Source organism: Gymnoscopelus microlampas (genome assembly GCF_963454915.1).
Source record: "Gymnoscopelus microlampas genome assembly, chromosome: 12".
Classification (NCBI taxonomy): domain Eukaryota; kingdom Metazoa; phylum Chordata; class Actinopteri; order Myctophiformes; family Myctophidae; genus Gymnoscopelus; species Gymnoscopelus microlampas.
The window spans coordinates 33,001,444-33,024,892 of NC_139949.1; the positions used below are offsets into that span (position 1 = coordinate 33,001,444).

Below are 23,449 nucleotides of genomic sequence, written 5' to 3' on the forward strand. Positions count from 1 at the left end.
ATGCAGGCTATAAGTAGCTTCTACCTGGCCCTTAGGTGGGCCCCAACTACCCATGTTTATGTGGGACCAAGGCGGGTCCTACCTGGGTTTGCCCATGCAGGCTTTAACTGGGTTCTACCTGGGCCCTAGGTGTACCCTAACCAACCACAGTGCAGTGCCCATCGCTCCAATTGTTGTGACGTCAGGGCTCTCAATACTGCACATTGGTGGAGGAGGAGGGGCCGCAGGGCGACCGCACACATCGCTGAACCAATGGTAGCCCACGGATGTTTCCTCTGGGGATTTACAATCTGCCCCTCTATGCCACATATCATCCGCACTACAGGGTCTTCACTGACCGAGCCACGGCCCCACTGACCCTCATGACGCTACGCCACTTATATGAGTTGCCAAGTGGCCGCGGGCGCTACGTGGGCGTGGCCGCGGGCTAGACGCGAGCCCCCGCGTAGCGGGGGCGAGCTTCTAGTTATACCAAATACCAAACACAGCATCAAAACCGTACAAAACATTTATGCTATCAGCTGTTTATACATTTCACAAATAAATGCTCAGTGAACTTTAGATTAGGTCAAATCAGAGTACAAAGCGAGTAGCATTGGCAATAATGGCCTGGCCAAAGACCCTTTGAGGATGTCAAACTGAAAACAGACATGAAGAGACAGAACATGACGAGACAGACATAACAGACAGACCCAAAGCACAGAGACCAGAAACAGTCAAAGGACAAGGCAATACATAAACAATAACAGAGGTAAGAAACAGAGCAATGGTGCAGACAATCCTCAGGCAGAGTTAATCAATTCAGCAGTGCACTTATCAGTTTGAGCTGCAAGACGTGAGATTGACAGAGCACCTCTGACAGAGTTTGATTTTCTGTTGCAGCTACTGTGCTGTGAAATTAGATTCACAGTCTCCAGCAGGAAACCCCCCCTCTCTATCATTAAGCCTCACGCCAACAGCCCACTGTTTTCCTTTCTCTGTCCGCTGCCGCTATTTTCCCCATATATCAGTCAAAAGTCACACATGAAGAGCATCTGGCTCGGCCGCTGATATTGATTCGGGGGTTTATATACTCCTTCAGCATCCTTCAGCCATTTGATAAGATGTGATAGCATGATAAGCTCTCTCAATAACGCTGTCTACTTTGTTAGCGGCAGCAGCCCAGACACTGAAGAGGATTATTGATATGGCTAACAGCACTTGCCACGGTGTTACTAGACAGTATTCTAAATGAAATGTTATCGATTCCTTGATAAATGTCTATGTGACAAGAAGCAATACTCTTTCTTCAAGCGCGATAAATTGATAAATCATTTTTCCAGACCACAATCTGTGACCAAGGTTCCCCCGCATTAGGTCACGGGGCTAGCCCCCTGCTTGGCGTGTGTGTATATTGTGTGTGTATATTGTCTGTTGGTACAGTACAGTGTATGTGTGTTATTACCTAAGATGATGAGCTGGGCTTTGCTTCTCACCCCCACTCCTGCATTGGTGCCTGCAGCCACCTCCACACGGTACTGCACCCCCATCTGCAGGCCCCCCACAACCACTGAACGGATGGTTGCGTCCACAGTCTTATTGACATGGAATCGAGTCTCGTTGGCCAAACACCAGATCTGACACAGACAGACGGGCAAGACGGAATTCATTATAAGAGCAGCGTGCGCAGTACAGTATATCACTGGAATTATTCAGCAGGGTGCGGCGCATTGTATGCATAGTTTATCTCTCCTCCCTACATTGTACTCCTGGATGATGCCGTTCTGGTGGTCAGAAGGCGGGGGGTCCCAGGACACACTGATGGAGGTGCTGTTGTGGTTCCCCACCGTCAACACTGTGACCTGCTGTGGAGGGGCACTGGGTGCTGTGGAGCGAGGAAGAACAAAACATCAGAAAACCCGGTTTTTATTTAATTTAATACATTGTTATTTTAACCACTGAAACAGTAAGCAGTAAGCACCAATACTATTAGATTGTGACAAAGCAGAGGCCATATTGTTGCTTTTCCTTTAAGCCCTATGTTACTTTATTGTACGAAAGTGCAATCTACAAGTTCACGATGCGTCATCATGAGCATCATAAGATCTGCAATTTTTGCAATGCTTTGAAATCTTTTAAAAATGTTTGAAATAGGTCCAATAGGAACACTGGGTTGAAAGTGGTTAAACAGAAACAACAGTGCCTTCTGCCACGGTTCATTATAATGGAAAAAAACAAATGCACATAAACACACTCTGCCACTGTATTCATAGAAAAAGCGAGTTATTTTCTGAACCGACACAATAAACTGCCACTGCGTATGAAATGAATAGAATTCGAATGAGCAAGCCCTGAGTCTACTTAATGTCACACGGATAAATCTTCTTTTGATAGCTTTTTGCACTTTCCACATCAATTCAATGGCAAGAAATTCTTAATACCCTGTGGCGCACAGGATCCCAAACACATGGAATTGATCAATTTGGACTGTCAGTTACCAATCCCATGCGCTACTGTATTATTTGCTTTGGAAGTTATGCAGACACAGCACTTGGGGTCGAAACTCTATTTCCCTGATCACACAAAGAAGCTGTAGCCCATATTTCTCCCAACCAGCAGGTAATCAGAAGCTGAGCCAGCAAATGGCACCCTGAGTAGACATGTGCCATCATAAAGGGTGACTGAGCCCAGCAACTGACATCGCCTCCATAATGAATCACCACCATCACATGCAGGCATATGGCGGTGTTTGGAGTGTAAGAATATCACATTTTAAACATCTTAGCTAAACGAAAGCACACTCAATTCTAATGTACAATTCATGAGGGCTCAGTGATATATGGTAGGCATAAATGATACCCGTGGCCCATGCTGCTACTTTCCATGTGGCTAATTGTTGTGTACCAATTACACATAGGACTATCCTTGTAATTGTTAGGGAGAGGGGGTTGGGGATTCAAAGAGATAGCAGACAATGGGGGGAAAATTAAATAAAAAAGCATGTCTATGTGACAGATGAATACATTATCGACCTTCACTGATGTGACTCTGTAGGAGATCCTGGGCTCTCACTATTCCCATTATACTGTCACAATCATGGTTGATTGGGTGAAATATCCACTGAGCGTCATTGTGAAAATGTGTACTTGCAATTCTCTTTGTTGTGGAACCAAGGATACCGGCCACTGGACTACAAAACAGTTCAGTGATGCCCAAGCAGGTTGGCTGTGACACAACTGTCTTGCTTGCCACTTGGCCTATGAGCAGCCTGGCCACTGTGGCTTAAATACTCCAGATGGGCCTGGCTCTGGAGTTGCAACTCACAGCCTGCCATCAACATCCGTTTTGGGCTTCATTGATGATAGACCAGAAGAATATTTTGAAACTCTCAAATAGTTTTACTTACTAACTATTGCTTATGGATACTTTCTTAATAACTATATTTTATTGTCTCCGCCAGGCCGAAGGCATGGCGAGAGAGTATGTTTTACCCTCCGTCCGTCCGTCCGTGTGTGTGTCCGTGTGTCCGTCTGTCCTGTCTGTGTGTTAGCAGCTAATCTCCGGCACCATTGGCCCGGTCGCTCCGAAACTGTGCACACACACTCCCTGGATGCCAATTCAGAACCTCTGCCCCAATTTTTTCACATGGGCCTGGTATAGTGCCACCAGGAGGCCGATTTGTGCAAAACCCATTTTTTTACATTACTCCTACAGATTTTATCCAAACGTCATGCAAATCGGTACACAGTATCTCTATAGTCATGTGATCAACACGGATCTGTCCGATTTCCCATAGTCCATCCTCATTGCCTATGGTTGGCTTCCAAAGTTTGCAGGATTGGTCCGTTTTGAACAAAAAGCCTCAAACTATGCACGCAGCTTGCGATTTCCGTGAAATTTCACCCGCACATTCCCACTAGGCCGAGGAAGAAATGCCACCCTTTTCACATTGGCCTGTTATAGCGCCACCAGCAGGTCTAATTTAGCAAAACACATTTTTGGAACAAAATGCCTCAATCATGAATGCAGTGTCTGATTGCCGTGAAAGACCTAAGAATAAATGGCACCCTTTTCACATTGGCCTATTATAGCGCCACCAGGAGGCCAGAATAACGTGCCTGACCTGGCGGAGACCTGTGCTCCGAGGAGCACTTTTTCTAGTTATGATCTAGTTTCCTTTTATGTTTTAATGTACCTTTCCCCCCATTTTCCCCCAGTAATACAGCTTAACTTACTGTTAAACCACCCAATGACAATACTGTTGTAGACATTTGATACAGAAACAAAAAGTGACTAGGTGAGGTAATAAGTAAGTGAGAAAATTGAGAGACAATATTGGGGCGGGGTGTGTGGGAGAGAGAGAGAGAGAGAGAGAGAGAGAGAGAGAGAGAGAGAGAGAGAGAGAGAGAGAGAGAGAGAGAGAGAGAGCGCGAGAGAGAGGGGGGGGGATTAATATCATAGAGTCAGCTCAGTGTGTATGTGGTGTGCAACAGGGACTTGGCAGGCAAATATGGCAGCAGGGGTCCATAAAGGAGCAGGGAGAGAGCTGGGTTTGTGTCACTGGAGACAGCTCCCCTCTCCTCCAACACCCTACAGAGGACCATGCCTGTCACAAACCCCCACCGTACTGTCTGGGGGATCTGGATGCTCACACAGGGGACTTGCCACCACAGCATGTGTGTGTGGGTGGGTGCACTTGAAATGCCATTTTCTATCAGTATCTAGGTATGAAGCCATTACCAGAGGCAACAAGCTAGAAAAATAGGGGGGTGGGGGGGGGGGGGGGGGGGCTGAGTTACACATGTGCATCGGTCCACACAACAAATAATGTCTGCGATATTTCATCCAATATATCATATGCATATGGTATTTATTTCAATGTGTGAAGTAGTTACCTTCCTCCATGGTGCGTGCCGTCATGGATTCACTGTCTGCACCTTGGAACTCGTTGAAGTATGGCCGTACTTTAATTTCATAGACAATGCCCTTCTTCAGGCCAGAGAGAGTCACGTCCCTCTCTGAGGCCACCTTCAAATCTTGTACCTGCCACGGTCCTGGAGAAGGCAGCCCTGAGGTCTGCCTATACAGAACACGGTAGCCCTGAATGAACTGCGATGGGTTCTCCACCTGATGGGGAGACAGAGGGGATGCAGAGAGAGAGGTTTGGGGATGGGTGGGTCTCAGTTATAATAATGAACCCTATACACGTCATGCAATGAATAGCAAAAATAAGCGATACACAACACGCCGCAATAACAAATAACTCTGATCACCTGAAAGTGACTGAGACACTGATAGCTGATCATTCACGGCTGGACATGATTGTTGGGGGGAAGGGACCCTGCTAAGGAGGGTGCTCAGTAAGTGACATTTGTGTCTGCAGAGCGGAGCTCAGTCCACGTTACAGGGTGAAGCCCAGCTGAGCTATCTGTCTGTGTGCACTCATTGCTGGGAGGTGGGTGCCGTTCGCATGCTGTGTATAGCGGGCTAGGGTAGGGTTCTTGCGAAAGGCAGTGTGAGGGGAATATAGCGGGGACAATTAGGAGTGCCTTTATTCCGCACTTCAGTGGGTGGAAGTGGTCTCCTTTCGTCAACGGAGACAACTCACTGCGCAGGACGGGTAGACGCTGACACAGTGACTGACTCTTTGAAGCCGTGGGAGGGTTATCGAATTTAATAAAATTATACGTATGTACGTGTCTCTTTGTCTTATATGTAGTAGTGCAAATGGTTTGAATCTATCTGCACTCAGCTGTAGTGCTGGGGTGGAAAAACCACTGGGGTAGCCAGCTAATCTTAAAGTACCACGGCGCATGCGCCCTTGTATGTGTAATGTACAGCCTACTGTGTACTGTATCACTCAGTGCCCTATTACGGGGTGGTATGGGGGGACTTGCAGTGGCCTGCGGGGTTGTAAGTAACATTGTGTGCGGTGGTGTCAGGTCCATGTGGGAGGGGGGTAGGCTAAATCTCGGTTTGGTTAACTGTCTGTGCGCATGCTATCTGCTTATTTATATAGTCTATGAAATAAATAAAGGTTATCATTTTATGTGACATTTGAAGTTCTGCCTCCATTATTAAAGTTGAAGTAGAAATATTCTGTGGGCGGGCTCTTTACATTTCTCATACCTGAGACAAGGTTAATTACAATACGTTTGTGAGCTGGTAGATCTAATATTTTCACAAAATGCGACTTGACGTGGTTAAGGCATAATATACATCCACACATGGATGTATTGTTGATATGTCAACTCATCAGTGTTCATTTTGCTTAGTGTGGGAAAACGTATGAGTCGACTAGTACACAACATTCCAAGAGATACTTAATGAAAAGAGAGTCAGAGACTCGAGTTGAAGTAGCAAAGCTGAGAGTGCTCAGCGACTCTTAAACTAGGTGAGAAGTTTTCACCTCCATGGCCCAGAGGAACTGCATCAAAAATAGACAGCTGTCTTTTTCCTCTTATTCCGGCAAGGGAAAGTTTTTAATTGGTTGGTCTGTTGAGGGAGAGTGAGACACACAACAGATATAACTCATAGTAATGGCTTGTTAACAGGGGCAGTAGCAAGAAAAAGCTTTTACTAGTGAAATAAAGCAGCTGTTTACCGTCAGACCAGACCAAATAAATCAGTCCAACTCTCTTGCGCGTTTTCTCTCCTGCTGTCTCTCTTCCCTCCTCTCTCTCTTTCTGTCCCCCCCCCCTGCCCTCCACTCTCTCTATCCTCAGTTAGCTGCCTGCATTTCATTAACAAATGATTTGTGTATCTAAAAGCCTTATGAACCATTGCCCCTCCTACTCTGCTCTCCATACTTACTTGAAATAGAATTTATGTGGCGGAGGCCATGACTCTAAATGAATTACACGCCTCTCTGTTCAGTCTCACCTTGTCTTAGAAGACAGCTGTGGCATATATCACAGTGGTATAAATAATGTACACTTTTGCTGTCATCATTTTGGCAAAATACGGTCTCACTTCGTTTCCTTCATCAAATCTGTGTTTCGCCCATAATAATTTTAGTGTCATGTCGATCACGCAATTGAAAGATTTGTGATGTGCTGGTTTATTTGTATTCTATAGATCGGCGTAAACGGTAATAAAAGCTGGCACTGGATGTACCCTGTTTTTAAAAAACTCTGGGACTTGATGTGTTAAACATTCAGTGGTATTTGTGTGAGGATAGCCTATATTGATAAGTCTGCTAATATGGATGATCAAAATTCTTCAAACGATAGTAATAAGTGTTAGTATGCAAAACGTTATCTCGAGATTTAAAGTGCATAATGGAGTGTTTCTGTACGTGTGCGTGCGTGCGACCGTGCGTGTGTGTGTGTGTGTGTGTGTGTGTGTGTGTGTGTGTGTGGGTGTGTGTACTTATGCGTAAGAGTGTCATTAGGCAGCACAAGCAGGCAGATGGGACACCTTGCCAAAAGACAGGAATAACATTTTCTTGATATAAAAGCTGACTGCAAACCGCCTCCAACACAATATGTTGCACCTAATGGTGATCCATTCATCCTGAACAGAAACATTAGTCTTAATTTCGTTGTCACCTCAAACCATCACAAATTGATGGAGCACCAGCTGTCCTGGACTCTGAACGTCCAGCTATCCCTCAATTGCTCTCAGTGCATTCCAAAGGTTCCAACACCCTTTTGTCCATAACACAGCTACATGCCAAGGATGAGGATGATCTCGGAAAATTCTCTTGATATTCAACCTTTCGGATCTAAAGCTACATTTTGCACCTTCAATTTGTTATGGTGTGGCCAAAGGCCAAGCCATCTAGAACAAGGGTTTCTTCTATGTATATACTGTATGTCTGTTTCTTTGTCCCCTCAAAGATAGACAATGATGGTTCGGGCCACTACTGTATGTGCTTGAGAATCTATGCATTTAAAAACATATTTTTCTCAGGGAATCTCTTAGTTACACCAATATTTTTCTCATGAATCGACTAGCGTGGTGGTGGTCTACATCTGGTTTGACCAAATGGAAATAGCATAATTACTAAGTATTAATAAAGATTGCTATTTCTATTTGGCCAAAGGAGACTTAGTCCATTTAGACCTGACCTAAAAACCCCTTCTAAATCCTAACCGTTTTCAGAAAAACATCACATTTAACATTTATAAAATAAAACAAAAGACAAAAAAAAGAGAAGAAAAAATAATAATGGTGCTACATAGAAGCATCTTAAATGACACAGATGCTGTCCCGAATTGAAAGGTAAAAACCTGTATATATTAAACAGGTCTAAAAGGGCTAGTTGATGCCATCCAGATTTTCAATATAGAGTAGTGGGGCTTCACCGCTGAACACAGCTTTGCCATTTGTGCAGCTTTATTCATGAACAGCACACCTATTAACTTGCTGTTGATAATTAAAGATTGGACAAAGGATGCCATGCTGTTATTATTAAACTCTACACTGCAGTATGTTGTGTTTAATTAAGATAGTCCAAGTCTGACATTACTTTGTGATTGGTACTCACAGTCCATGTGACCTGCACAGAAGTGGAACTGAGGACCACAGGGTTGTGCATGCTGACCACCACGTCTCCTAGCTCCTTCTGAACACGTCGATGGTCTACCCCCTGTGCTGTAGGACTGATGTCTGGAAGAAAGAGAGGCAAGGGTAAAGGCTGATGTGTTCTTGGTTATGAATCATGTCTCGCACCCACCATAGCAGATCTACAAGCGCAAGTATAAATCAGGCTTATGGTTATAAGGATGTATAAAAGAAATGGAGTGATGCTTTATTGCTGAAAAACCAGTACAGTGAGAAGATTTAAATCCATATATATATATATATATATATATATATATATATATATATATATATATATTTTTTTTTTATACCTTGAGTGCGGACGGGTTCAGACATGGGGCTGGGGTCTCCGAGACCGTGAATGTTGACAGCCCTGATGATGAACAGGTAGACTGTGTTGGGCCGCAGGTCTTTGACTGTGAACTGCGTGGTTCTCACATGGTCCGCTACTGTCTGCCAGCTATTACTCACAGACTGGCTGCAGGACAAACACAAAGAAGTCCCATCAGTGAAGGGAAATATCTTGCTTACTTTGGGGAACTCAGTGCTCTAAAGATGTGGCACCAAGCTATTGTCTGGGCAGTGTAGCTATGGAACGCTAGCGAAAGCAAACACAATACAACTCCACAATCTATTGAAACGTTTCCAGACAAGCAACTCCTTCATATTCATTTCTGTGTCCTGAATAGGTACTTCCTATAAAGGACAGAGGTGTTTAACTTGTTTTTTTTTCCTTTCTTCTTCCTTTTTACTGAATTCAAATGTCCTTTTATAATGTGTGTCCTGTAATGTAAAGCACATTGCTTTACATAAAGCACTTACCCTAAAATTGTGCTGCTTATCAATATGTCGGTTCAGACAATACCTTTGAGCCCTAGCCTAGTTTACGAGGTGTTAGTCCAGGAAAGGAAACATTAAGTTATTGTATTCAAGTCACTCTACTTTTAAGCTCCACTGATATGGGTAATTGCTTGCTAATCTATACGAATACAAACAATGACAGATCAATGTTATGCTCACACAGGCAAAGAATATCTGTCTCAAAATTGCTCTGCTCAAACAGCTGGTGCTGTTTGAACAACATCCCTTTAATCATTACTGATTGCAAGATGTCTGCAAAAACTAAGAGTCCTCCCAGTGTGGCTTGAGCCAGTGCATCATTGCCATAGCCAATGGTGGAAGAAGTACTGTGAGTACTGCTTTTACTTAAGTAAAGACAGCAATAGCATTGTAGATTTTTTTTAATTATTTTACAGCTTTTAGATTTTTAATCAAATAATGCTATTCATTAATAATAATCTAAATCTGCTAAGTAACTAGTAACTAAAGCAGTCAAATAAATGTATTAGTAAAAAGTACAATATTTATTCTGAGATGTGGTGGAGTGGAAGTATAAAGTATCAAGAAATAGAGAAATACTCAAGTAAAATAAAAGTACCTTGAAATTGTACTTTGTAACACAAAATACATGAGAAGTAGGCCTACATGTGTGCATTTCTCAATGAAAAAAGGCATGCTCTGGTCTAGAAACTCAGGCATGTCTTGTGTGTTCACATAAATGCCCTCATCTGCTATTGCAGAAAGTTTGGGGTCACTAAAGGTAGCTGGAGGTTATAGGTCGCAGACCTACCCAAAAGCTTCGATGACATAAGAGGAGACTGGGGAGCCTTCCTCTGGCCCCGGTTCCCATGACAACGAGATACTGCTCTTGGTGACGTCCGTGACTTCTGGCTTAGCGGGCGGCCCTGGGAGGGCACTGGCATTATGGGACATGAAGTCTGAGGGGTCAGTGGATTCTGAAAAGTGAGAAATGTAAAGGAGAATGAAAATCTATGCAGCACAGACGAGAGTCAGAGGTTGTGCCCATTTATTCGATTTTTGTAAGCTTTTCAATCGAAACAAACCTCTGACATCCAAGTACGCGCTCCATGATGTCTCACCACTGGAACTAGTAGCAACACAGGTGAACAACCCAGAGTCGGAAAGCTATTAGGATGACAGACAGTTCAACACATCATTTCATAGACTCACAATGAAAATACATTCAAAACCTCTCCACTAAGCATCTCTTCAGCCTATAATATCGTTGCGGTCGGGAATAAACCTTCCATCTCCATGTTTCAATTTATGTTTTCATTTATAACATATATTTATGTTTTTGTAAATGAATGTCCTACTCCGTAATACCACAGTGTCACACAAAAGCAACAAAAATGGCCGATCTACAAGCTCGCAACACGATGCGCGAGTTGTGAGCTTGTAGATCTGCTATTTTTGAAAGAAATGTAAGTGAAAGAGGTTTCAGTCTGTGGGTTTTAATAAATATTGAACAAATGAAAAGTATTAATAACAGCTTGTGACTAAATAATAACTACATTGGATCCATTGGAATACAGGTTCTCTTTTTTAATTTACATTTTCTGAAAACAATTTTGGACATAATGAGGTTTCCACCCCGACAGCGACAATATGATGCTATGACCATCTTCTCACTTTGGAACGGGTTGCTCATCCAAATCACAGACAATGCATCACTTTCATTCCCTGCGGTTTTTGTTCTTCAGAATCCAATAGTCTTATTTTAAACTCTGCTCCCCACTGGCTTATACAACCTCCTACGTCAAGTCGGGGTTGTTGAAGGAGGGTGGCTGCCAATACTACAGTAAAAATGCATTAGCGTCTTGTCTGGCTCGAAAACAGTGGGATGAGAGCGGGTGAGACCAGAAAGTAGCGATGGCCAATAAAAAGAAGCAGAAGAGAAAAAAAGAACGACCCGGAAAGTGATGACGCTAATTTTCTTAATTAATTTCATTCAGTAATGGCCATTAACCAAAGTCCCCCCCCCCCCCCCCCCACCGCCCCGCCCCCTCTGTCAGCACCACCACTGCCATCATCATCATTAATACTGACACAGGGAAACCAGAAAATGGATAATGTATTTAACACCAGCTACGTAGGAGAGCTACACACTGACAAGAGCCTCATCTCTCTCCATCTCTTTCTTGTTTGAGGGCCAGAGAGAGAGAGAGAGAGAGAGAGAGAGAGAGAGAGAGAGAGGGAGGGAGAGAGAGAGAGGGAGAGAGAGGGGAACAGATGGACAGACAGACAGACAGACAGACAGACAGACAGACAGACAGACAGACAGACAGACAGACAGACAAAGAGCGAGAGAGAGAGCACTTTGCGATGGTGATAGGGTGTTCTGTGTTGCACAGTTTCTCCATTATACAACCCCCCCCCACCCACCCCTGCTGTCCTTGAGTCTCTAACCGCTGCCTGGGAGATTTGTACTAAACAGCGACATTTAACGACTTCTAAAAATCAATACTCTCCATTCATCGCTCAAAAGCAGCCTGACTGCACTTGTCCATTTGAATTACATCCAATTGACATGAGATGGGAAAGTTTGCTTTAGAGGAGATATGCATGCACTCTGCAGGCCGGCACACACTGCACGTGACGTGTACACACACTTTCGCATTTTCTCTGTCTCTCGCGTTCTCCACAGCTGCTTTCATTGGGGGGTGCAGTGAAAGGACAGCGATGAGAACAGAGGAGCAGAGAAAACGCGAACTGGAGGTCCAGCCGTTTGAAGGTCAGACATATCCTGCAGTGTTGACGGCTGTAACTTGCTGTGTGTAATATGCTGACACACACAGCGTGTGTCAGTGTAGAACGCATGTGCACACTGTACTACTGTGTGTGTGTGAAGAGAGGCAGTTCTAATATTTTATACCGATAGTTACTAATAGAAAATAATTTAGCAGAAAACCCTTAAACTCTTCGTTGCTGACAGTGGTTGGAAAATTAAAGAAATTCAAGCTACAGTATCAAACTAACAAGGCTTCAGATAGACAGACAGACAGACAGACAGACGAGGATAGATGTATATATATACTCAAAGCACACTAACTGGCTTACTGAACTAAGCAGACATTGTCATAATTAATTTGTATGACCCCTGAACCACCTTGTGAGAACTGCTGGTGTGCGTGCAGAACTATACTGACACCTACCCTGGTATTCTGAATCTGGAGGCTGCCATGTTCCAGCAGGGACATGCGAGGGTCCTTCCCTAGAAGATTGGCCCCGTTCTTCAGCCAAGTGACTGTAGGCTCTGGGTCCCCTGAGGCCTGGCAGCTAAGTAGCGCCACACCCCCCACAGCCTGCGTCTGATTGGATGGGCCCTGCCGGATGATGGGTGGGGGGCGGTCCTTCAGGGCTAGAGATAGGAAAAATTGTGCAGGAAGACATTATAAATAGGACTTCAGTGTCGATATATTTTGGATAGTGTGTGATACCGTTGTAATTTGGGTGCCATGTCAACGTAGAAGACCCTGCCTCCAAGTGTTGGTGATAATGAGTAATTGCAGACCACGGGTGTTTGAGTTGGAGCTGTGACGGATCCGTTGTGAGAGCCAGAACCATAGTTCCATAGAGTCATTTCCTGGGAAGAGCACTGTGTTCACTGCACTGCATTGCACCTCTGAGCTGTAATTACTAGGTGGGGATTAACAATAGTTTGCCCGTGGTGCTAATTACCGTTCCTTCTTTGCAACACCTTTAAACATCTTTCTGCCCCTCCTCCGTCGTTGTCTTCTGGCTCATGGTTACTCCATCTTGTTCTTGGCATCCCTCCCCATAACCCCCTCCCCCCCTTATCACTGAATTAGAAAGCTAAACAGGCAGAGCACTTGCTGTAATGCATGCTGGGTGATCTCACAAACAGCCTCTGTCCTGTTAAGGCTGTGAGATAAGTGTCTGTCGACCGCATCAGACGACAAAGAATCTAGCGGGGTGAGTTGGGTTTCCAATGGTCTCGTATAGCCTCCTACCTTCACTTTCTCATTTCCTCACTGCTCTCCATTGTTATCAGGCCTGTCTCACACAAGCGTTTACAGCACATTCCCCTGCTCTTATCTCTTATCGCAACTCCTTCCACACAAAAGAGTAGAACAGTGTAGAACCGACCATATGGGTTCAGACACATCCAGAAGTACTGCAACATATGATACTGTCACTAGAGAGGACAGGCATTCAAATGCATTTCAGTTTTATAGTATGAATACACAGTCATACACAGTAAAAATCTAAATGCTAATTTATGCATTTCTTACTCTGAGTGTACAAATGTAACCAAATAGACCCTTCTATTTGGTTACGTTTGTACACTCTCACAAATGTGTAAATGAACACAGGATTTGAATGTGTACTTTATGCATGATAGTATGTAATGGAGTTTTACTGATATATCAACATAGTGTGCTACTGTATATGACAATGGAATAAAACTGAGGTAATCAATGTGCAATGCCTGGGGAATTAGCATAATTTGGGGCGACTGGGGGCAGCTGCCACGGGATTTGCTCCTGTTTGCATCACACCGGTGCAGATGTCAGCCGAGGACGACAGCAACACTCCCCCGCTCTTCACACAACATTTGCATGCTGCTTCGTCTGAGTGGAAGCAAAAGGAATGAATTTCTTCTTTCCAGAGAAAATGATTACCAACAAAAAACGTGAGCAGATGTTAATTCAAGAAGAGACCAGGAAGTAAATAGAGAGAAAGACGTCTACTACGGCTTCCCAACTGGCAGCGCCTCGGTGCTTAAAGTCTTAACAATAATGTCCTTGCAGAGAAAGAGGGGAGCGCAAAGTGACTCTCCCTCAGAGAGAGAAGCTAGAGAGAGAGAGAGAGAGAGAGAGAGAGAGAAAGAGAAAGAGAGAGAGAGAGAGTTTTAAGATAGTGGTTCACAAACGCTTTCATGTCAAGGACCCGCATATTAATATGTATTTTGTGCCAGGGACCTTTATACATTTGAGTTGTTGAAACGTTTAAAAATATTCAATTTCTTTTTTTCAAAGAGTTTTTGAAAATAGCATTGTGACACGTTGTGAGCTTGTAGATATGTATATAGGGTTAACTTGGTTAAATATATTTTGATGCTATATTAACTATTCTAAAACAGCTAGTCCCATTTCTTGATTCTGATTCCGTTAAGACGTGATAAAACAGACTATAATCTACTCCTTAGATCAGCTATCAATCGCAGGTGGGTTATTTGTTAATAGAGTTGAACCAGCGTAACTGTAGCTGAATGAGGGATGGGGAGTGCTTGTTTTCCATTTTAAGCACTGCCCGTGTGGGACTGTGAGTTGAAATTATGAATTTCTATACAATATCTTAGTGACAATGAGATTGAGCTAACAGTTAAGTTTTGTTTCTCTATGTGTTTGTTTGGGAAAAGTTGACGTCTAACACACATCCTGGCTGGATGGCTGAGTAAACAGGCACTAGTCTCTGTCAGGATGGAAGTTGCTCTTCCTGGTAGCAGGGAACTACTTCCTTGTACAAGTTGTTCTTGTAGTAAATTACTAGGAACTGTTTTAATTGGGACATGTTTATGATATTCATGTTGCCATATTTGTAAGCGTTTTAGAAAAGCAATAAGCCATGCGAAGAGGAACGGAGGCACTCCGCTAGTGCGTCATGCCTCACTACGCCCCTCAGCCATTATAAAATACTCGGTATACTGTGACCTCTATAGTGGCTTATTGCTTTAATTTAGCTGGGGACCGCCTGGAACCCCTGGGGGTCTCTGGACCCCAATTTGAGAACCACTGTTTTAAGAACATTCAACAATCCCACAGTAAGGTGATAATGAAAAGGATGAGGACATTTGACTGATTGGCTTTCAAGGCACTCAGGCAGAGATCTTTGCCAGGTACTGTAGTGCAGCCAAGCCAACAGGCTGTGATGCAGTTGATTTTCTTTCACATCAGGCCAAACATAAAGGATCCACGCATGCGTATCTGTAAAACCCTATTGAATACCAATAGGACAACAAAATGTGTTCAAAATAAGCAAGAAAACACTATCAACAGTACTTTTTTTAGTATAATGCAATGTAGTTAGCATTTTCCCAAAAAAGCATAAAACAGTGATATAAGATCGGTCATTGCGCTGCCTCAACCAAAACTGAGAAAGTCTGACATCAACTTCATGTGTTAAACTGTTTAAATATTAGAATTCAAACAGTATTAGGCGCTAAGCCTATCACTGCTAGTTTACAACAGTCATTGTCACACCCTTGTTATATGATAATTACCAAATGTACTTTGCTCATCTGTCAGCAGATATGCATTGTTGGTTTTAAAATGCGGTGTGGTCTGGCTCCTCACAGATGTCTCTTGGACACGGGGAACAGCAGCACACGGCCCCTGCAGGTGGCCCACCTCTTGTTTTCATGTGATGATTCGGTGATCAGAGAGCTTTTGTTTCCCCCACACACCTCCTGACATCATTATATCACATTATTAATGCTGATGGTCAAATGCAATTTTCCTCTGCAAAAACGTGTTTGTGTCTCCTCCAACTCCAGCAAATCTAACATTTAAATAACAATGATCCATGATGCAGGCACAACTAGCTCTTAAAGGGAATAGGAGACACTGATTGGTTTAATTCATGTTATGCCCAAAACCCACCCATGACTAATCCAGACAGATATTGAATACAACACCTTTGCACGGTACGCCTTGCTTTGCGCCAAGAAAACACACTGTTTAACGAACAAAATTAGAGCTGTACACACCCCAAAACATTTACCATGGGGAAATGAGAGCCCTCAATGTTAGTTCACTTTAGAGTGTCCTGCTCTTTGTATATCTTTCTCTGTAGCATTCAAAGCCAGGCCAGTTTCTGTGTTATGTGTGTATCAGTAAATTCTTCCCAGCCTAAAATGTTTCAAATAGGATCATGCTCCAATGGCTCCATGTTACACCTGTTGAAACCGAAATTGGCGCTACATCGGTTCAAATGCCGTTTTTACTCTGTGACTGTAGTGTAATGATTTTGTTTATCATACTCTGTTATATATGTGTGTTATGTATATTCTTTGTTAATTTACAATAATGCTTTATTATGTTTAAAAAAAATTATGTAAGTACCTCCCACGCATTTGATTTATTACAAAATAATGTTTTTGTTACTCGCCATTGTAAATGAGGATTATTCCTCAATGGTTTATCAAGGTGAAATTAAGGTTAATGATGATAAATGATGATTAACTGAACTGCAACTGTGATCAACAATTTCCTTCTTTTTCATTTTTTTCAAATTTTCATTACTTAGTGCACTGGTCACTCCTAATATAATTAAATGTTGATGTGGGTTATACTGTATGTGGTGAGGTGATCATTTATCCTGGGATTTTTTCAAATAAAGACACTGATCAGCACGTGACTCAAACTTTGTTATACTATGTAAGTGGGTTGTATTAAATTGTGTGCATTCAACAATGGGAAATGACCTCACCGTCTGCTACCTCGAGCTGGGCCTTGGCCAGGATGCTACCAGCTACAGTGAGGGCTTGACAGGTGTAGTAGCCTGCATCGGAGCGCTGCACCGACATGATGGTCAGCTCTCCATACTCAGATACAGACACACGGCTGTCTTCTTGCGTTGGCTGGTTGGGGAACAGAAGATCCTACAGACGGAACACAAAAGAACGTCAATTACATGGAATAACTCCATTTGGTAGCTCATTTGCTCCTGGAGGTCAAAATCTCCTAGGATTGCCAGGGTTATTGTGCTGCCCACTCTCTAGACACTTTTAAATCAATACTGAAAACACACTTTCCTTCCTGGGATTTGAACCATTTTAAACCGTTCTCCACGACATGCACCCCCCCCCCTTCATCTTCTGTTCTTTGTGTTATTGTATATCGTTTTCATTTTATGTAGTTTTAACTCTCACGTTTTAATGATGGTTAGTGTCTGTTATATTCTAATGCTGCTTTATTCACAGGATGTACAGCACTTTGGTGCTGTACATCCTGTAAATGTGCTTTATACATTTATTTGACAATGCGTCTTATCGATCAGGGTGTTCAGGTTTCGGTACCCAGCATTGGCTGGGTTATTACATGGGTGGAATAGACTCTCTACCTTTCTCCCGCTCTCCCACATGGACACGGACAAACATGAGCATATTTGTCCAGACACACAATATTTGGGCATAATCCACTCAGCTGTTGCCTCAATATTTATTTGCACTGACATGGAGGACATTCTGGTTTCTGTTGCCATTTGTAGTCATGGCTGCCACATCCCACCTGATGTTGTGTGGGAGTCCCAACTGTTGTCCAGTCCATATATGGGCATATCTGCACACCCACCACAAACACCGTCTGCCCACCACAACTTGAACTTTGAACTCGAACTCCATTTGGAACCCCCGCAAGGAACCTGGAGGGTCCCTGCACCCACTTTGAGAACCACTGATTTAGATGTACACTCCAAGGAGTCAAACTGAACTGTTTGAAGTCAGGCACGTGCATATATGAGCCAACCGGTGGCCGAGCACCTGCCTGAGCATCTGCCTGATTGCCTTCATAGGAGAAAGTGGCATTTTTCATGCCAACAAAGTTTCTCTCATTCATTCCTCTCCCGCAGAACTGAACTGCAGTTGCTCTGTATTTTCTTCTTTTAAATGTGTGGCTGAGCACATGCCCTTCCAAACGTCTGCTTAAAGTGAAGGTCAGATGATTAAAAAATGTAGTGTACTGCATATACTAGATACACTGTAAAGTCCTCAGTAAACATTTAACTCTGAGTATAATCTCTCCATTTGTAACTCTGAGTTAACATTTAACGCAGAGGGTTTTACTGTGTACTGCACACCTCAATCCAGTCAAGTAATGACAGCAGCTTGAAAAGCTTGAAGCCTATAGAAAAAAATAATGAAAAGCTCTTTTCTTCTCGCCTTCTTCTCATCGTCATCATGATCATCATCCATATGATGATAATGTCGACAGCTCTTACATGCACAACATCTCTAACCTTTCTCTGCAGATGAATCGAGGTAGACTGCATGAATTCAGAAAATAAAGAAATACATTTTGTATGACAGTTCAGCCATCCATCAGCTGCACTCTTCTAAGCCCAAACACCCACTGGGTATACAGTCAATGAAGAAAACCTGCTTCTTTGACTAAAGTAAATTAAGTACTTTCACAGCATCCCTACAAGCAAACCATCATGTTCCCTGTCTTTTACTGTACTTGTTTGTGCTTCTCTTCCTCCCTACTTCAATTTCTTTCTCTGGCCTGTTAAACATACACCAAGCTTCATGAGTTACCATTTGGCTACACAAACATGGATACTATAGATTGATTACTTGCAAATATGTTGAGACAGATAATATAGATACAGTGCCGTCACCAACAAACTGGTCATAATGTTTATTCATGGGCTGACATTTGAACCAAGTGAGCAAAAACAAAAATCAAAAGCTGTCAAACATACTTCTATGTACTGTTCTAATATTAATGGGAGATATTTTATTAAGCATGTGTATGAGTGTGTGCACAAATGCAGGGTTGTAAATATTTGAAAGAGCTTCGCTCCAGATACTATCTTGAGTATGTTAAAATAGACAAGGATATAAATGTAGTTAGCGTTACCAAGTACCAATTTTAATTGATCAAGACAGTAATACTGAGTAAGTGTGCTACACTTAATTAACTGTTAATGAACATAATTACAGTGTGGAGAATTCAGATTCAATCAAATCAACTCCCTGAATCATAATACAAATATACATGACTTATACATTATAAATACACCATGAAACATGTCAATGTTTTTAAAGATGATCTGGTGCAAGAGTGACTATTCTGATTAGAATAGAGTTTAATAAACAATAAATTATTGTACTTCCAATGCTGCTTTGTGCTCATTCATCTCTGATATATTTCTATGGAATACTTACATAATGCTATGTTCAGTTTATGTTCTATAGTTCCTGTCTTTAAAAAGTGACACTGCAAGCGATTCTCAATCCTCAATTTGTAGAAAACGGAACTACTTTTTTGCAGGATGGGTTTCCAAAAATGCTAGAGGAGTTAGATTATCGTTCTGCTCGATCACAACACTTTGTGTGAATGTGTCCTTATTCCAACATTCATGCGTAACTCAGAGTGGGAAATAACAGTCTTGTGTCTACTAAGATTGAACAACCCTACACCAGTGGTTCTCAACATGGGGACCCCCGGACCCCATGTTGACCCCACGCATAATTACAGGTGGTTCATGGGAAAAAATATATAAAAATGTTAAAAATATATAGTATATATTGTATATTTGTAATAATAATAATGTATATCATATATTACAATAATAATATTGTAAATGTGTCAAAAATATGTTTAAATAATATTTCACATATCCATACAGTTTAATACAATCTTTGAACTAATTGGTGTAGCTTGGAAAAAAAAGCTTGAAGACTGTTGCGCTGCAACAAATTTTTAGCTTGTACTTTAGAGCTTCTATTTTCGGTGCACGATACCGGCGGGCAAACATAAGATCATCATTAATATTAAATGTTAATAATAAAAGTCATAAACTAGAAGTGATTGTGTAATGCGTTCTTATACCGTAGAGTAGACTAATTAGGCCTATATATACAGTATATTGTTGTGGGGAGGTGGGGTAGGGTGGTCCTTGAGGATAATTCGAAATATGCTAGTAGTCCTGAGCTCAAAAAAGGTTGAGAACCACTGACCTAGACCACAGAGTGCTTCAAGCAGACAAACGGATGGGCTGAAAAGGCCATTAGTCTGCTCCCATTATGTCTAATGACTCTAATGCAGCAAATGAATGTTGTTTCTGCTGAAGTGAATTGGTTGGTCAGAGTCGTGCAGATTTATGATTGATGAGCGCTTCATTATCAGTCTGTGGCACAGAACCGTGTTCTGCCGCCCCTTTGGCTCAATCCGTTTAGTCAGCTCACTGGCCATCTTTCATAACTCAATTAAATCAATGAAGGGAGGGTTAGTTTAGTTTCCGCAGTAGTTATGTCTGTACGACAAATAGGGGAGGGAGGCAGGCACCCTCGCGCGCACGCACGCACGCACGCACGCACGCACGCACGCACGCACGCACGCACACACACACACACACACACACACACACACACACACACACACACACACACACACACACACACACACACACACACACACACACACTATATATATTGTCAATAATAGTGTTGTAAAATATTGTAGTGACTCACTACAATATTAGTGACTTGTAATGGCCATCCCTCTGAGCTATGGGATCTTGTTAGCAGAAACTCACGAGCCGAGTCCATTTCTTTGGTAAAAGTGAGTCCCACCAATCAAGAGACATTGCCGCTATACACTTTAGGACATTGGGCAGTTTAGTTACGACACTCCCACAGACATCCATTGTAAACAGAGGATATTCATACAGGAATATTCAATTATATATTTCCAAAACCAACTTACAGTTGATTGGGAATTTGTTGTGGTGTTCTCAACAAGAACAAAAAGAATGTGGAAGTAACGCCTGCCACAAGGCAAAACATAGTTCCAAACACTACGGTATAGTTCCATCGTTGAACCCCATTCATCAGTGTTTAAGAAGCACACTTGATGCATGAACCATGTGATTGTGATCAAAGTTCACTCTCTCTTTCAACGGGTCTGCGGCAACATACACCCCAGCAGTTGTGCTAGCCAATTACAATGCAATCGTCCCTCTGGCTTATGGGATCTAAACTATTAACTAGCCAATTTCACCATGCCAGTCCCTCCGGCTTATGGGATATAGACCATCAACTGGCACACAGAGACAGCCTGTCTCTCCGGGTTATGGGATATAGACAATGTACTTGTCTTGTAGCAACAGAGTTTAGTTCCAACCTTCCACCAGACGACCAAAATCTGATAATAATGACACAATGAGCTGAACAAAAAACAAAATTTGTGACTGTTTACATAATACTGTAGGGTACAGTGTGTGCAATGTGAATGAACAGGGTTGTGAGGGACAGAGCAAGTGAATCGATTGTGGTTGCCGTGATTTTCATGGCCAAAAAAAATAAATAGAAACTTGCTAAAATGATCTTCAAATGTACCTCAATGGAGGTATATTAACCACTTGAACCACCTGAACCCCCAGCATCACTATTCTGGGGGGAACACTTGCCAAAAAATGCAGATCTACAAGCTCACAAATTGGCTATTTTTGCCGAAGAATTTGTTGTACAGTGAAAAAAGAGCGGAGCAATTACAGACAGAGGCAATTCAAGTCCATTTGAAAGGAGTTGGGACAACAGATGTTCAGGAGGCGGAGAACCCTTTACTCCGCCCTACACACTAATCTACTGGCACTACTTATACCGTGCCCAAACCGCCCAGAAGCCTCTATGCTTTTCGCATCCCTCCACCACCCCTCTCAGCTCCACAGCTGCTTTTCCCCTGCTCCTCTCTCACTATCTCTCTTCAGGTTCCTGCAGGAGGGACACCGCCCACGATTGCCGTGCCGACGATGCAAACAACCTCCTCCCCAAAGACTCCTGGGTCAGCGACCCTCCCGGAAACGACGTCCCCCTCCCCTCCTCCTTCAATCATTATTTTCTAATAAACATCCTTAAACCGTGCTCAATGGTGTGGTTCTTGACTCGGGAGCTAAGTACAGAGGGTTTATGTGGTTAAGATACCCGAGTGGCCGGCATTCTAACACCTGATGTTGAATTGATTGTCAAATACAGACAGCAGGCAGCACTGTTTGTCCAGGAGCTTATTGGAATTTTGGTTCTGACCAATCAGTAACAGGCACACAGGTCCTCGGTATTTATCCGTACACAATGCACACACACGTTTGTATTACTATACTTGTGAGGACATCAACGCTTTAGGACAGCAATTTTATGAATGCCATTTAAAATATATATATATTTTGCCATTTTTAACCGTAAGCCTAAAGCCGAAAAACAGCAGATCTATAAGCCCACAACGCGTCGCGCTGCGACGCGTTGTGGACACACACACACACACACACACACACACACACACACACACACAGTCCATACACATGTTCTTACCTGGCTGCCTTCTCTTTGCCAGAAGACAGTAGGTTGGGGCTTGCCCTTGGTCTCGCATGGAAAGGAGGCTGTACGGCCCTGGGCCACGATCTGGTCACGTGGTCGCACCACAAACTGGGGTGCCTCTGAGGTCAAAAGTCAAATGATTATGATTAATTATGATTAGTTGCACACTGATGTCGCACAACGAAAATAGCTTATATAACAAGCGCAAAAGAGCTTGTGAGCTTGTAGATCGACTATTTTCGGCACGCGACACCGACGCACAATCGTAAATCAGGCATTACACAATACAACAACAGCCCATCTACTGTTATACAGAGCACTCTATCGTGGCATTTCACAAGGAAAGCTACACCTAATAAACCCTGAGCTACAAACTAGAGGCTTCATGCGTCACGTCAAGGTCTATTCATTTACTGTGAGATCTATTCATTCACGAGACATTCATCCAGCTGAATGAATGAGATCAACTAATTAGCAGGGCTCTGAAACACTCAGCATCTATTGGGGGTCTTTGCATATCGACTATGTCTGGATCAAATATGTCTGGATCCTGTTGAACGAACGGGAATGCTTCAACCACTGTTGCAACGCAAAGCTACCAAGGTGGGAAGGGAGGATGTACAACGTCAATATTAGTGGGATGAACATGGTAATGTTAATTCACTCATAATTTGTGTGTGCGTGCGTGCGTGCGAGGGTGCGTGCGTGCGTGCGTGTGCGTGTGCCATCAGTAACAGTCTGTGAGCAAGGCATGCACCATGGGATCAGCTCTTACTTACCAACAGGGCGAGCTGATGACAGAACAATGGTTTGGGTGAGATAGACACAACACAGGAGGAGAGTGGAATAGAGGGACAGAGAAAGAAAAGACATGGAAATCAGAAATGAATGAGGTGGTGTGGCAGGAGAGAGGGGCTCAGTCACTGAAGCAGGTGATAGCATGGGGCTTAAAGGACCACTTCACTTGTTTTTTTTTTTTTTTACCTATCCTCATATAAT

At 43.0% G+C, this 23,449-nt stretch overlaps 1 protein-coding gene across 1 annotated transcript in view; it reads right to left on the reverse strand.

Annotated features, from left to right (window-relative positions):
- LOC311057303 (roundabout homolog 2-like) overlaps positions 1-23,449 on the reverse strand; it is a gene marked incomplete at its 3' end in the record, with an annotated part of 108,851 nt that overhangs the window by 17,327 nt on the left and 68,075 nt on the right. Inside the window, exons 7-17 of the mRNA XM_084074258.1 lie at positions 23,230-23,241; positions 22,445-22,569; positions 16,843-17,014; positions 12,543-12,748; positions 10,431-10,512; positions 10,157-10,322; positions 8,838-9,004; positions 8,471-8,592; positions 4,875-5,106; positions 1,740-1,864; positions 1,445-1,616 (exon numbers count right to left, since the gene is read on the reverse strand). Coding sequence (XP_083930384.1) covers positions 1,445-1,616; positions 1,740-1,864; positions 4,875-5,106; positions 8,471-8,592; positions 8,838-9,004; positions 10,157-10,322; positions 10,431-10,512; positions 12,543-12,748; positions 16,843-17,014; positions 22,445-22,569; positions 23,230-23,241 — 1,581 coding nt within the window. The remainder of the gene's footprint in view (positions 1-1,444; positions 1,617-1,739; positions 1,865-4,874; positions 5,107-8,470; positions 8,593-8,837; positions 9,005-10,156; positions 10,323-10,430; positions 10,513-12,542; positions 12,749-16,842; positions 17,015-22,444; positions 22,570-23,229; positions 23,242-23,449) is intronic.